The sequence below is a fragment of the Elgaria multicarinata genome, chromosome 9 (assembly GCF_023053635.1).
Source record: "Elgaria multicarinata webbii isolate HBS135686 ecotype San Diego chromosome 9, rElgMul1.1.pri, whole genome shotgun sequence".
Classification (NCBI taxonomy): domain Eukaryota; kingdom Metazoa; phylum Chordata; class Lepidosauria; order Squamata; family Anguidae; genus Elgaria; species Elgaria multicarinata.
Window position 1 is genome coordinate 5,403,069 of NC_086179.1, and position 14,703 is coordinate 5,417,771.

Here is a 14,703-nt window from a genome sequence, read left to right on the forward strand (position 1 = left end):
CCTCACTCAGCCATGGAAACCCACTGGGTGACTCTGGGCCAGTCACAGGCTCTTAGCCCAGCCTACCTCACAGGGTTGTTGTTGTGAGCATAACATGGCAAGGAGGATTATGTACACTGTCTTGGGTTCCTTAAGAGGAAAAAAAAGGGGGGATATAAATGCAATAATAAATATTTTAAAAATCTACCCGCCCCATGAAATGCCAGCTGCTGCCACCTGAGCGTGCACTCAAAAAAATATTGACCAGGTGAAATTGAGGCGCGATCTTCTCGTGGCTTTTAGGGGTGTGCGCAAGGTGACCGTATTTGGGAAAAAGAGGACAGCCCATGGGGTGGGGGGGTCGGTGGGCCAGCCGCTTTCTGGTGCCTCCAGAAACTGCATTGTTCGTCCTGCCACTTTAAAGGCCTCGATGGGAGGGGAAAGTGTGCCATTCCCACCCCGTCTCTGCTCCAATGCCTTTTCTATAATGCCCAGCTATGACCTGTTTTCCTCTTTAAGGTCCTGTTTGGAACAGTGGGAGGTGGGGGAATGACGTGGCTGCAGAATGACGCACCTCCAGGAATTATGCCTCTCCCCCCCACACACACACTCTAATGGTGGCCTTAAAGGGGAAAGCACGTCGTTCCAGGACATTATAGAAAAACACAGAAAATCCCCCAACACCCAGGAGAGAACAAAAACCAGGACAAATCCGGGAAAATCCTGACGGCGCCACTGGTGGCGGTGAGGACACGTACAGCCTTTGCTCCTGAGCCCTGGTAAGTCCAGCCCTCCCAGGACTGCATGCTGGGAGTTGTAGGCTGCACGGGGGGGGGGGGGCTGGGGCTGTGAGAGGAAATGGCGGATCCGCCAGAAAATGGCCACTGTTATTCGGACTTTCGGCTCGAAGCTTGCACAACCCTAGTGGCTTTTGCCATGGCAAGAAGCTCTCTATACGGGAACTAGCCCTTACTATCGCTTCTTCCCATACCATTTTGCCCACTTGGATTACTGACAACTCGGCAAACGGCCTCTTTCAAGCTGATAGAAGTGCACACAATATGCCCCCCCTTTACTAATAAGCGTGTTCGATTGAAATAATACAGTAGCTGCACGTCCAATTCAGTTGTTTTATAGCGAAACAAGAGCCACAGCAGGAACACATATAGTTCGAAGTTTCATCATACTCCGTTGAGTGCCCGTAGCCAGCCAGCCGCTCTCCCACAAAGCCTGCAATCTAGAAGCAGATACAAAACGCTTGTCGGGGTGCTAAGGCTGAAGGGAAACCCTTGCCGTTTCCAAAAGGAATTCACATGGGGGATTATACCGTTCCCGTTGTAGGGAAAACCCAAAATGTGCCTAGGAATTCGCCACCGCCCAGCGGGAATGGCGCCCGCATCAGCGCCATGGCACCAGAGGGGCAGAAAGAAGAAGCCCCGTTTTGCACAGCCTGTGTGTTGCAAAACCTTTGAGAACTGCGACCAGACTTTCAGAAAAGACGAGCTATTGGGGCCTACTCAGAAACCGAGGACTCCGGTGAGGATTCTTCCTCGAAGGGGCAGCGGAGTGGTTCCAGCTAAGGCTTTGGGCTGGGGAACAGGGAAGAGACGTGGCTTTCGGACACCAGGGGTTTGGGCTTTTTCCGCCCCGACGGGATGGGAGGGAGCACGGGTTTGGTGTTGGAACCGGGGCGGAGAGTGACTTGCGAGACGATTGGGGAAGCCGTTTTGGATTTTGGGGTTTTCTTCTCTTTGGTCTCAGGATGATCTGGATCTGTGAAGGAGGAAAAACTGGTTTGATTAGCAGTTCTGGGGAATGAACAGCGGCACCTGTCTTGGAGAAGCAGAAAGGTCCCTGCCCTCACCCGGAAACCCTGCTCACCCGTCCCAAACGTGTTGGCCTGGCTTTGGTTCTGCCTATCCGTAGAAACGCTCCTTTTTTTTACTGCTACTATTGCAGGCATTCCAGCCAGCAGGCCTGTCACCGACACCGCGTTCCGGAGCTGGACTTAAATTAGACTCTGAGACAATCAGAGGCCTAAATTTGGGCTTGAGAATGGACAGCAATTTGCCTTGATGCATCCTTTGCATTTGGGACTTAGCAGGACCAAGCCTCGAAACATGTTCTAAATGCCTGTTCTAGAACTAAGGTCCTCGCTGCACTGAGTTTGTTTGCTGGATTGATTATCCCTTCCAAATGTAGAGTGGCTGGGGGAAAGAGGATCCGCGAGCATGTGCAGAGTGCTCTTTCCTCAATATTCCATCACTGCATTTTTCTCCCTCTCTCAAAATACTAGAACCCGGGGTCATCCCATGAAACTGATTGGTGGGGGATCCAGGACAAATAAAAGGAAGGACTTCTTCACGCAGCGCAGAGTTAAATTATGGAACTCACTACCACAAGATGTAGTGGTGGCTACCAATTTGGATGGCTTTAAAAGGGGGGTTGGATAAGTTCCTGGAGGTGAAGGCTATCCATGGCTCCTAGCTCTGATGGTTGTGTGCTTTCTCCAGTATTCAAGGCAGTAAGCCTGTGTGCACCAGTTGCTGGGGAACATGGGTGGGAGGGGCTGTTGCACCAGGTCCTGCTTGTTGGTCCTTGGTTTACAGCTGTTCGGCCCCTGTGTGAAAGGAGTGCTGGACTAGATGGACGCTTGGTCTGATCCAGCAGGGCTCCTCTGATGTTCTAATAATTGCTACCACCTCCTTGCTTGATAGGATGAGAGCCAGGGAGCAAGGCGGCAGGGTTAGCTACCCCCACCGCTGCCTGGACCAGAGTAGAGGCAGGCTGTAGCAGTGAGCAGGACTAGCAAGTCCCGGAAGCTCTTGTCAGTGGGACCCCACTGAGCAATAGGCCGTCAGCAGGGGCCCAACCCTGCCCACTCGTGGCGCCAGTCCTGCCCACAGCTGCCTTCACTGCTGGCTTCTTCAGAGCGTGACCCCGAAGAGGGAGGGATCTGAATCAGTGTCGGGGCCAGGGCGCTTCCAAGGCAGACCCCCTGCTGCTCTGGGTCATAGAATCATAGAATAGCAGAGTTGGAAGGGGCCTACAAGTGTCCAACCCCCTGCTCAATGCAGGAATCCACCCTAAAGCATCCCTGACAGATGGCTGTCCAGCTGCCTCTTGAAAGCCTCTAGCGTGGGAGAGCCCACAACCTCCCTAGGTCACTGGTTCCATTGTCGTACTGCTCTAACAGTCAGGAAGTTTTTCCTGATGTTCAGCTGGAATCTGGCTTCCTTTAACTTGAGCCCGTTATTCTGTGTCCTGCACTCTGGGACTTCGAGGTCCGTCAGGTCAACCTTGACGCAGGCAGAGCCTGCACTCAACCTAGCGCGCAGGGCGTTCGATTCCACTCTCCCCACCTTTTCGGTCCGCCTGATCGCCATCGGTCTCGTCAGCTGCTGGAACAGCGAAGCCCTTTGAGGACCGGGGAGACGACCCACGGGATGAAAAGGCCCCAGCCGGGGAAGCGAGCGAACGCCGGCCTGGTTCTTTGGAGCTGAGAAAGGAAAGGGCGATTCGTATGCGAGGCCGTTTCAAAACGGAGGGAAGCAAAACCAAGGTGGGCTTTGCAAGTTCCCTCTTTGCGACCCTACTGTGCTTAAGCTGCCCTGAGACATTTTGCACCCCCGGGGCAGCCGTGCCGCACGGTCGGGGCAGCCGTCCCCAACTGGGTCCTCTCTGGATGTGTCGGACAGCAACTCCCATCATGCTCAGCCAGCTTGGCCCGTGGGGGCTGGTGCACAACTAACTCCTAGATCAGCCTTCCTCAACCTGGGGCGCTCCAGATGTGTTGGACTGCACCTCCCAGAATGCCCCAGCCAGCTGGCTGGGGCATTCTGGGAGTTGCAGTCCAACACATCTGGAGCGCCCCAGGTTGAGGAAGGCTATCCTAGATGATGCACAGCTGTGCACAGTCAAGAGGCGGCCTCTGGGCCCGCGACTGGCGTCACGATGCCGGTTAATAATTTGGGATCGCCCCTCCGCTCAGGGCGCACTCAAGGCAAGGAATCAATGTAAAAATAAAAAGTCTGGCATTAACTACTAAAATCGGCAGAATGGTGATTTCATCACCAGCTGCCTGGAAGACAAAGAGGAGGGGGTGGGCCTCTAGCCCCCCTGGGGAGGGAGCTGGGCCCCACGGAGGCGGATTGCGGATGTGCTGGCATCTTTAGACCAACTGCCCCTGTGACTGCTTGGGTTGTTTCCCAGAGCCCAGAGCATTTTCGACACTGAGCTTAGCCAAAGTGTCCCAATCCCAAGTGTAGTGTGCCAGAAGCAGAGAATGAGGTAGGCAATACCTGGGCAGGTACGGCATTCCTTCTGCATCGTTTACTAGGGATGTGCTCCGCTTCTAATCGGACCGGCGTATTAGAAGCGGAGCGGGGGGCTTCGCCTGCCCTTAAGGCGGAGGCGAAGAGGATTGGGGGGCCGGCGGAGCATGGCAAAGAGGATCGAGGTGAAGGCGGATCCTTCGCCTCGATCCTTCGCTCCGCTGGAAAGGTAAGTGGGGTTTACCGGGCTCTGCCGCTGTCGCCCATGTGGCGACAGCGGCAGGGCCCGGTAAACCCCCCCTCCTCTCCCTTACCTGCGTCCATCTGCGGTCCGTCGGCTTCTTCAATTGAGCCCGCGGTTCAACCAGGAAGTCTAGGCCGCACTTGCGGCCCAGACTTCCTGGTTGAACCGCGGGCTCAATTGAAGAAGCCGATGGACCGTGGACGGAGGCAGGTAAGGCCCCCCTCCCCCTTGGTCCCTTACCGGGCTCTGCCGCCATCGCTGCACAGGCGGCAACGGTGGCAGGGCCCGGTAACCCCCCCGCCCTCCTCTCCCGGCCTTACCTGGTGCCACTCCCCTCCACTGCGGAGCTCCGATTCAGAGCTGGAGCTCCGCGGCGTAGAGGAGCGGAGTATGGGCGGCGCGGAGCGGAGCGGGCCGATCCGAAATTTTCGGATCGTCCCGCGGGATGGAGTGGGGGGTCCTTGCACACCCCTATTGTTTACCTCATTGGTCCTAAAAAGGTGATAAAATCAAGCAAGAGAGGGATGCGGGATGGAGCAAGGATAGGGTGACCCTATGAAAAGGAGGACTGGGCTCCTGTATCTTTAACAGTTGCATAGAGAAGGGCATTTCAGCAGGGGTCCTTTGCATGCATGCAGCACCTGGTGAAATTCCCTCTTCATCACAACAGTTAAAGCTGCAGGAGCCCTGTCCTCTTGAGCAGATACAAAAGTTGGCAGGGATCCTGCAGCTTTAACTGTTGTGATAAAGAGGGAATTTCACCCGGTGCTGCATGCATACAAATGACACCTGTTGAAATTCCCTTTTCTATCCAACTGTTAAAGATGCAGGAGCCCGGTCCTCCTTTCCATAAGGTCACCCTAACCTTGCTCCATCCCGCATCCCCCTCCTGCCTGATTTTACCACCTCTTTAGAACCAATGAAATAAACGATGCAGAAGGAATGCCGTACCTGCCCAGGTATTGCCTACCTCGCTCTCTGCTTCTGGCACACTACACTTGGGATTGGGACATTTTGGCTTAGCTGAGTGTCGAAAATGCTCTGGGCTCTGGGCCCTGCCTTGTGGGTCTCAGCCCCCACTCCATGCCAAGAGTAAATCAAGCAAACTAATCAGTCATGATAAATCAGCAAAGTCCCCCAAAATACCTCTATTGACTCGCATGTGCTGAGGCTTTTGCATGCACTTACCAAGACAGATTTTTTGTTTTACCCGTTCTTCAATCCCAAATGATGGAAGCGTGCAATTTAAAAGAAAGAGGTGTTACTTTTGAGAAAGAGGTTCTGACTAGCGCTTGGGCCAAGTCTCCAATCCTTTCCGGGAGAGATGTGGCCAGCCATTTCCAGGGCTAGAACGACTGAAGGACTAGCTAAGTGTCCCCAGGTTCGGAAGCAATATACCTCGGAGTACCGGCTGCTAGAAACAAGAAGAAGGAGCCAGCGTTCCCTCCGCGTCCTGCTTGTGGGCACCCTTGATTGATTGATTACATTTATCTACCGCCCCATAGCCGAAGCTCTCTGGGCGGTTTTCAAAAGTTTAAAAACAGTGAACATTAAAAAGTATACAAAATTTAAAACCATCAGAAACATAAACAGTATAAAAACAACGGTATCCATTTAAAAACAACAGTTCTGGGGTCTGTTAAAAAACAAACAGCGTTGTTAAATGCTGTTAAATGCCTGGCAGAAGAGAAAAGTCTTGACCTGGCGCCGAAAAGATAACAATGTTGGCGCCAGGCGAGCCTCATCGGGGAGATCATTCCATAATTGGGAGGGGGCACCACTGAAAAGGCCCTCTCCCTTGTTGCCATCCTCCGAGCTTCCCTTGAGGCTTCCGGGAGATCATTCCATAATTGGGGGGCCACCACTGAAAAGGCCCTCTCCCTTGTTGCCATCCTCCGAGCTTCCCTTGAGGCTTCCGGGAGATCATTCCATAATTGGGGGGCCACCACTGAAAAGGCCCTCTCCCTTGTTGCCATCCTCCGAGCTTCCCTTGAGGCATCTGGTTGGTCACTGTGGGGAACAGGATGCTGGAGGAGATGGGACAGTTGGTTTGCTCCAGCAGGGTTCTCCCCATGCTGTAGAGTGGGCTGGTCCATCCTCGCTGGCTCCAATCACAACTAAAGGACAGGAAGGAGCGGCCATCTCTGATGGCAACCATCACATGCCTCCCGAGGGGGTTCCACTTCACTCTTCGTTTCTTCCTCAAAAGGGGACTGCAGCTGTTGCAGCCCCACCATAACACATGTGTACACGCAGACAGACACATGCATTATTAGCAGCCTGATTTCTTGCAAGCATGCCCCACAGCTGATTTCCCTCAAGGATATTAAGAGCGTTAAATGCAGACGTTTGCAGAGTTAAAACCCCTTAATGTGACAAAGTGGAAAGACAAAAATATTATTCCCCCGCGCACCACGGAACGCAGGAACCTCCCAGTTCTTTGCAGCCTCCTGCTTGACACGGGCCTCACCTCTTTAGCGGTGTTGACAGCTGATAGATAATCCCACAGCAGCCTATTAACACCCCCCAGCTCAATCACACATTTCCGTTTCTGTCAGCGCAAGCAGGGAAGATGCAAAACCCAGCCACAGCCGGATTCAAGATCTTTACAGCTGGCTAATTAGAATAATGTAAACAGGAGCAAGCAGGCAGTGTGCGTGTTGGGTGGGTGGGGGGGAGATGCTGTTGTCATGGAAATAAAGAAACAACAAATCCAAGAATAGTTGGATTGAGACGTCTGAAGAAACATTATTAATACATTTGACTTTGCTTCTCAGCAGGGTTGTGCACCGCCTCGGGCCGAGGCCCCGAAGCCGAGCCGAAGTGGGCTGATTCGGCCCGCTTCGCCTCAGTTCCGAGGCGGTTCTGGCTCAGCCCGAGGCACCCTGAAGCCCAAGCTAATTGGTTCTGAAGCTTTGGGGAGCCTCCAGGCACTTTGGAGCGGGCCTCACCTGCTGCAATTGCTGCCACCTCTTCCTCACTCCTGCCAGCTTCCGGCACTGCTGACACATGTGAGAAGAACCAGGCCGCGCGTGATTTTAAGATATCGCGGCGTCTCTGAGTGATTAGTACCTCTATGGCCACCGTAGTTTGTGGCCATGGCCACAAACTACGGTGGCCATAGAGGTACTAATCACTCAGAGACGCCGTGATATCTTAAAATCACGCGCGGCCTGGTTCTTCTCACACATGGCGCTGGAAGCCGGTAGGAGCGAAGAAGAGGAGGCGGTGGTGACGGCAGCAGGTAAGTGGGGAAAGGGAGGCTTTTCTGGGTGCTGGCTCCACAGCCGGCACCTAGAATAGGCCGAGTCGCCTCGGAGGGCCCGAATCTCGCCTCGGCTTCAGTACCGAGGGGAGGCGAGCAACCCCCGAAGGACCCCGAGGCAAATCAGGGCTGCTTCAGGGGTTCTGAACCAGCCTCCGAGGCAAATCGGGAAGGTGGTGTCCCTGCACAGCCTTACTTCTCAGAGTCTGAGTAAAAATTTGGCTGGTTAGTTTGAACCAATACGTGATGTTCAATGTCAGTGACAGTTAAAACTATAAAACATGGTCTCTCGGCCAGGATCAAAGAAAAGGGAACAGAAGCATCCAAGTCTTTAAGGCCCATTCAAAAAATGGGGAGGAAGCCAGGCGTACCACATGGATTAAAACCATCCCAGCCCAATTTACATTGCAGGTAAAGTTTCATGGACGGAGAACCTGCCCATCGCACGTCTTGGCTCATGAGTGGGACAAAGTACCTTCGGTCTGGGCTCGTGGGCGGGACCTGGCTGGCAGAACCTCCAGGCGAAAGCAGGGAGGCGAAAGCCGGAGGCTCCAGGAACCGAGCGTGCGCGCTGCCCGATGTGGCGCTGCCGACGAGATCCCTGGAACGATACACAAACGACGACAAAACACGTTCAAAGAGCATGCACCCTACGTTGACGGCACTGCATGGCAACGTCCTCATAATCGTTGGACGCGGTACGTGGAATAAGTTGAGAGGGTTCACATCTATGGATGTTTTCTCACCTGTTTCAGGAAAGCATCATCCCTAACTTCCAGTGGGCTGAGTGGCCTGTCGTATCCTTCCACATCAATATCACGGCCGGGGAAGGCAACGGCAAACCACCCCACTATAAGGCCTGCCAAGAAAACGTCAGCGAAAGCTGGCGTCCCTCCAAGAGTCAGTAATGACTCAGTGCTTGCACGGGAGGTTCCTTTCCTTGAGCCTCGTGTGGCGCAGAGTGGTAAAGCAGCAGTTTCTGCAGCTGAAACTCTCCTCACGGCCTGAGTTCGATCCCAGCGGAAGATGGTTTCAGGCAGCTGGCTTGAGTCGACTCAGCCTTCCATCCTCCCGAGGTCGGTAAAATGAGTACCCAGTTAGCTGGGGGAAAGGTAATAATAATGGCCGGGGAAGGCAACGGCAAACCACCCCGCTGTAAGGCCTGCCAAGAAAACATCAGCGAAAGCAGGCGTCCCTCCAAGAGTCAGTAATGACTCAGTGCTTGCACGAGAGGTTCCTTTCCTTTCTTTTCCTTCTTCTGCTATCCTTATCCAGATGCTTTCAACGGGGCTTCCACTCTCAGGTTCATGATTTTTCATGCATTTTTTTAAAAACATATTGTTCTTCTACTCTATTCTACTTCAGTATCCATCTCCTTTTCCTCTATTATGCTTCTCCTCCCTTTCAGTTGAGTGCATGCCTTCCGAACAAGCTATACTCTTTAATTACGACATTACAATCGTGAGTCTCATCACACCATTTCAGTGATATCAGATCACTATCAGATCACACTTACTTTCTTGTATTAGGAGTTCAAGTTCATCTTGTTTGTTTCCTACACTTCAGGCTTTAGTATCTCAACGTTGGAGGTCATGAGCCTTACCACATTCCTGATTCTCATGCTGAATTTACTGACAAATGACCAGGCGGCGCTTACCCTTCCTCTTTGTCCCTGATACTTGGCTCACTAGTCAGCTCTGGACTTTTGCTGCCCTCACCTACAGGAGTAGGGGAGGGTCGATTCCTGCACTGAGCAGGGGGTTGGACTCAATGGCCTTGTAGGCCCCTTCCAACTCTGCTATTCTATGATTCTATGAGTTTCAAGCCCACTTGGTCAGTGTTACGAGGCTCCTTCCGAACACACACCCTTCCCCAGTCCTTGGGAGGTGCACCTCTTCTTCCAAGAGTCCTACATTTTGATATCGTGGCCCAAGAAATCAAAAAATCCCCAGTGCTACCATCTGTGTAGCTGGCTTTTCACTTCCAGTATCCTGCTTTCTCCTCCAACACCTTGCCTTTCATAGAATCATAGAATAGCAGAGTTGGAAGGGGCCTCTAAGGCCATCGAGTCCAACCCCCTGCTCAATGCAGGAATCCACCCTAAAGCATCCCTGACAGATGGCTGTCCAGCTGCCTCCTGAAGGCCTCTAGTGTGGGAGAGCCCACAACCTCCCTAGGTAACTGGTTCCATTGTCGTACTGCTCTAACAGTCAGGAAGTTTTTCCTGATGTCCAGCCGGAATCTGGCCTCCTGTAACTTGAGCACGTTATTCCGCATCCTGAACTCTGGGAAGAACTTTGCTGGATCTAATCGTGTCATGTCGTATAAAAGGAAGGTTATCATTCGTTCCTATGGCCGGGAAAACAGAACATTGGAACTGGGAGATGCCACCAGTATGGAACCCACAGGAGGAAGCAATGGTCCCGCCCTATGAAGAGAGACTGAAAGAACTGGGCGTGTTTAGCCTGGAGAAGAGAAGATTGAGGGGAGACATGAGAGCACTCTTCAAGTACTTGAAAGGTTGTCGCACAGAGGAGGGCCAGGATCTCTTCTCGACCCTCCCAGAGTGCAGGACACGGAATAACGGGCTCAAGTTACAGGAAGCCAGATTCCAGCTGGACATCAGGAAAAACTTCCTGACTGTTAGAGCAGTACGACAATGGAATCAGTTACCTAGGGAGGTGGTGGGCTCTCCCACCCTAGAGGCCTTCAAGAGGCAGCTGGACAAGCATCTGTCAGGGATGCTTTAGGGTGGATTCCTGCATTGAGCAGGGGGTTGGACTCGATGGCCTTGTAGGCCCCTTTCAACTCTGCTATTCTATGATTCTATGATTCTTCCACCCCCTGAAGGCAGCTCCTGAGCTGTTGGGAAGAAGCAGCAGTTCCAATCCTCCCCACCGCACTGTTGCAACCTCATAACTTCTCCTGTTCTTTCCCCGTCCGCCTCTGCTTTTCTCAAACCTCCGTACAGCAATTTTTCTGAACGCCTACACAGAGGCAAAAAGTTCCATGGCTGCATTTGTGACATCCTTCCAGAGGGCAAAAGAAAATTATTTTAAAACTGCTTTCCGGAAGAGGGAAGACAAAATAACCAGAAAATACGTCAAACAAACCTATTTCTATATATAGTTCTGTTGTTGGTATATGCACATCCCAACAATTTAAGATTCTAATTGCCCTGAAGGTGCCTCACCTCAGATTCTTTCAAAAAACAAAACAAAAGAATACCAGCCACATTCTATGCTCTGAAAAGGCTCATATCCACGGCATTTTGGGCCCATCTTCAAAATAACTCTACAGGGCGCTCAGATTACATTTGTGGCATGATCGGGCAGGTGTGCGAGTACACCTGTAGTCACACCTGGGAAACATGCCTGGAGCAAAAGCATTTCCCAGGCAGAAAAAGGCCGTGGAGGAGGATGCAGCCTTTCATTTGTACGGCACACAGAATAGGTTCGCAGGACATGTGTACGCTTTTCTTTAAAATGGTATGTTCAAACATGTCCACATCCACCAGGAACTCGATTATTTGTAGCTAGTCTCCTGGGAAATGAAGGAGCTTCCCTGAATTATCTATTTATCAAAAAATGGCTCAAGGTAGATGCCTCCTTGCCATTCTTCTACACTAATGATGGTGTGGAGCCATCAGTAGGGAAAGCTTTGCCTCTGCTACAGCCACTCCTAAGGTCATAGAACATTTAAAGCCCTAAACAGCTTGGGGCCAGGCTATCTGAAGGAACGCCTCCTCCCGTATGTACCTGCCCGGACCTTAAGGTCATCCTCAGGGGTTCTTCTCCGCAAGCCCGGTGGCTACCAGGAGGAGGGCCTTCTCTGCTGTGGCACCCCGGCTGTGGAATGAGCTCCCTAAGGAGGTTCGCTTGGCACCTACATTATATGCTTTTAGGCGCCAGGTGAAGACCTTTTTAATTCTCCCAGCATTTTAACAGTCTGTAACTAAATTTTAACTTGGTGTTTTAAATTTGTAATTTTGCATTGCTGCTGTTTTTATCTGGTTGAGCTTTTATATTGTATTTTATATTATGGTTTTATACTGTTGTTTTGTACTTTGAATGTTTTTAATTTTTGTGAACCGCCCAGAGAGCTCCGGCTATTGGGCGGTATAGAAATGTAATAAATAAATAAATAAATAAATTCCTAAAAGACTAGTGTTGGAAGGGGCCTATAAGGCCATTGAGTCCACCTCAAAGCATCCCTGACAGACGGCTGTCCAGCTGCCTCTTGAAGGCATCTAGTGTGGGAGAGCCCACAACCTCCCTAGGTAACTGGTTCCATTGTCGTACTGCTCTAACAGTCAGGAAGTTTTCCTTGATGTCCAGCCGGAATCTGGCCTCCTGTAACTTGAGCCCGTTATTCCGCGTCCTGAACTCTGGGAAGAACTTTGCTGGATCTAATCGTGCTTTTCACAGGGGCTAGGCAGAAGCGCCTGCGAAGCCCACAAACTGGAATAGGTATGAAAGCAATGGCCCTGCCTTCCAGCAACTGATATTCAGCAACTGATACTGCCCTCTGAACATGGAGATTCCAGTTAGCCCAGCCTTCCTCAACCTGGGGCGCTCCAGATGTGTTGGACTACAACTCCCAGAATGCCCCAGCCAGCTGGCTGGGGCATTCTGGGAGTTGTAGTCCAACACATCTGGAGCGCCCCAGGTTGAGGAAGGCTGAGTTAGCTGTTAGGGCTGACAAAACTAATGGATCTGCCGAGCCTACATGAATTTGTGTAATTCCCTTTAAAATTTTATGACAGGGAATTCCATGCAGTAATGAGGTGTGGTATGATTAAGAACAGAATCCCTGGCTGGCCATATTGCCAGATTAAGCTATTGCCAGTCAGTGGAGGAAATAGTGAGTGGTGAGGACCTAGTAGTGGCTTGACTCTGTCTAAAAGGCAGCCCTGTGGTCCTAGTACAAGAAACGACCCCTTGTGAAGATGCTAAATAATGAGACTGATGTACCTTTGGCTCACATCGATTGCAGTACTTTGCTGTATAACATCAACCTTTTCACTGATAAAGGGTTGCCAGTGGTTTTGCCACACCTCAGAACCCGTAATTTGACGTAGCTTTTATGGATGTCGGTGTCACAGTTCATGAAATAGGCGCTGTGAGAGGATGACTGGCAGCCATTTTGGAAAATGGCGTTGTAGGTTTAAGCCAATCTGCTTGTGATATCTCCCTAAGCCTTCTATGGACCTGTTCAGACGACACTTCAGGCTCTGTGGTTAGCAAAACTGTGGTTCTCTGGGGTTAGCGCTAACCACGAGCCGTGTGGTCGCACACAACACAACACTTTTAGCCACGGTTAGAGCCGCCAACCCCTGCTGCGGACGGTCTGACTGTGGTTCGTGAGTGAGCACACTAGCAGATAAAAAGGGCCTCTACGTGGGGCAGCCTTTGAAGACGGTTCGGAAGCTGCAGCTTGTGCAAAATGCAGCGGCCAGATTGATAACTGGAACAAGGAGGTTTGAGCATATAACACCAATTCTGGCTCGCTTGCATTGGCTGCCTATATGTTTCTGAGCCCAATTCAAGCTGCTGGTTTTAACCTATAAAGCCCTACATGGCTTGGGACCGCAATACCTGATGGAACGCCTCTCCCGACATGAACCTACCCGTACACTGCGCTCAACATCTAAGGTCCTCCTCCGAGTGCCTACTCCGGGGGAAGCTTGGAGGATGGCAACAAGGGAGGGGGCCTTTTCAGTGGTGGCCCCCCAGTTCTGGAACGATCTCCCTGATGAGGTTCGCCTGGCGCCAACGTTGTTATCTTTTCGGCGCCAGGTCAAGACTTTTCTCCCAGGCATTTAACAGCATTTAACAACGCTAAGTTTGTTTGTTTTTTAATGGACCCCAGAACTGTTGTTTTTTAAATGGATACTGTTGTTTTTATACTGTTTATACTGTTTATGTTTTTGATGGTTTTAAATTTTGTACACTTTTTAATGTCCACTGTTTTTAACTTTTGTAAACCGCCCAGAGAGCTTTGGCTATGGGGCGGTAGATAAATGTAATCAATCAAATCAAATCAATCCTCTGGCCCAGCCTTCCCCAACCTGGTGCCCTCCATTTGTGTTGGACTACAACTCCCCTCAGGCCCAGACAGCATGGCCACCAACCCTATAGGCTAAGGATGATGGGTGTTGGTAGTCAAACACTTCTGGCGGTCACCAGGTTGGGGAAGGCTACCCAGCCCAAAACTGAACCTAGAACTGTGCCTTACCCACAAACTAGCTGGTGCTCAGGGGCTGCTACAGCTGAAGCTACAGTATTTATTTATTTATTTATTACATTTTTATACCACCCAATAGCCGAAGCTCTCTGGGCGGTTCACAAAAATTAAAACCGTAATAAAACAACCAACAGGTTAAAAGCACAAATACAAAATACAGTATCAAAAGCACAACCAGGATAAAACCACGCAGCAAAATTGATATAAGATTAAAATACAAAGTTAGACCAGTAAGATTTAAATTTAAGTTAAAATTAAGTATTAAAATACTGAGAGAATAAAAAGGTCTTCCGCTGGCGACGAAAGGAGTACAGTGTAGGCGCTGGGCGGACCTCTCTGGGGAGCTCATTCCACAGCTGGGGTGCCACAGCGGAGAAGGCCCTCCTCCTAGTAGCCACCTGCCTCACTTCCTTTGGCAGGGGCTCATGGAGAAGGGCCCCTGTAGATGATCTTAAGGTCCGGGCAGGTACATATGGGAGGAGGCGCTCCTTCAAATAACCTGGCCCAAACCGTTTAGGGCTTTAAATGTCAATACCAGCACTTTGAATCGGGCCCGGACCTGGACCAGTAACTCTCCCCCCCCCGAGCATCACTTCCACTGCTCTGCAGATTTCGAAAGGCTTCATGCATTTAGGAGGAAATTGGCCGACTTTAAACTAAAATGCACATAAGATGTCAGCCTCCACTTTAAGATG

At 51.2% G+C, this 14,703-nt stretch overlaps 1 protein-coding gene across 1 annotated transcript in view; it reads right to left on the reverse strand.

Moving 5' to 3' along the window:
- Nucleotides 1-1,498: 1,498 nt before the first annotated feature.
- The window catches only part of LRGUK (leucine rich repeats and guanylate kinase domain containing), an 83,411-nt gene continuing 70,206 nt past the window's right edge, over nt 1,499-14,703 (reverse strand). Inside the window, exons 18-20 of the mRNA XM_063134508.1 lie at nt 8,238-8,363; nt 3,342-3,478; nt 1,499-1,752 (exon numbers count right to left, since the gene is read on the reverse strand). Of these exons, the coding sequence (XP_062990578.1) occupies nt 1,556-1,752; nt 3,342-3,478; nt 8,238-8,363 (460 nt within the window). The 3' untranslated portion in view covers nt 1,499-1,555. The remainder of the gene's footprint in view (nt 1,753-3,341; nt 3,479-8,237; nt 8,364-14,703) is intronic.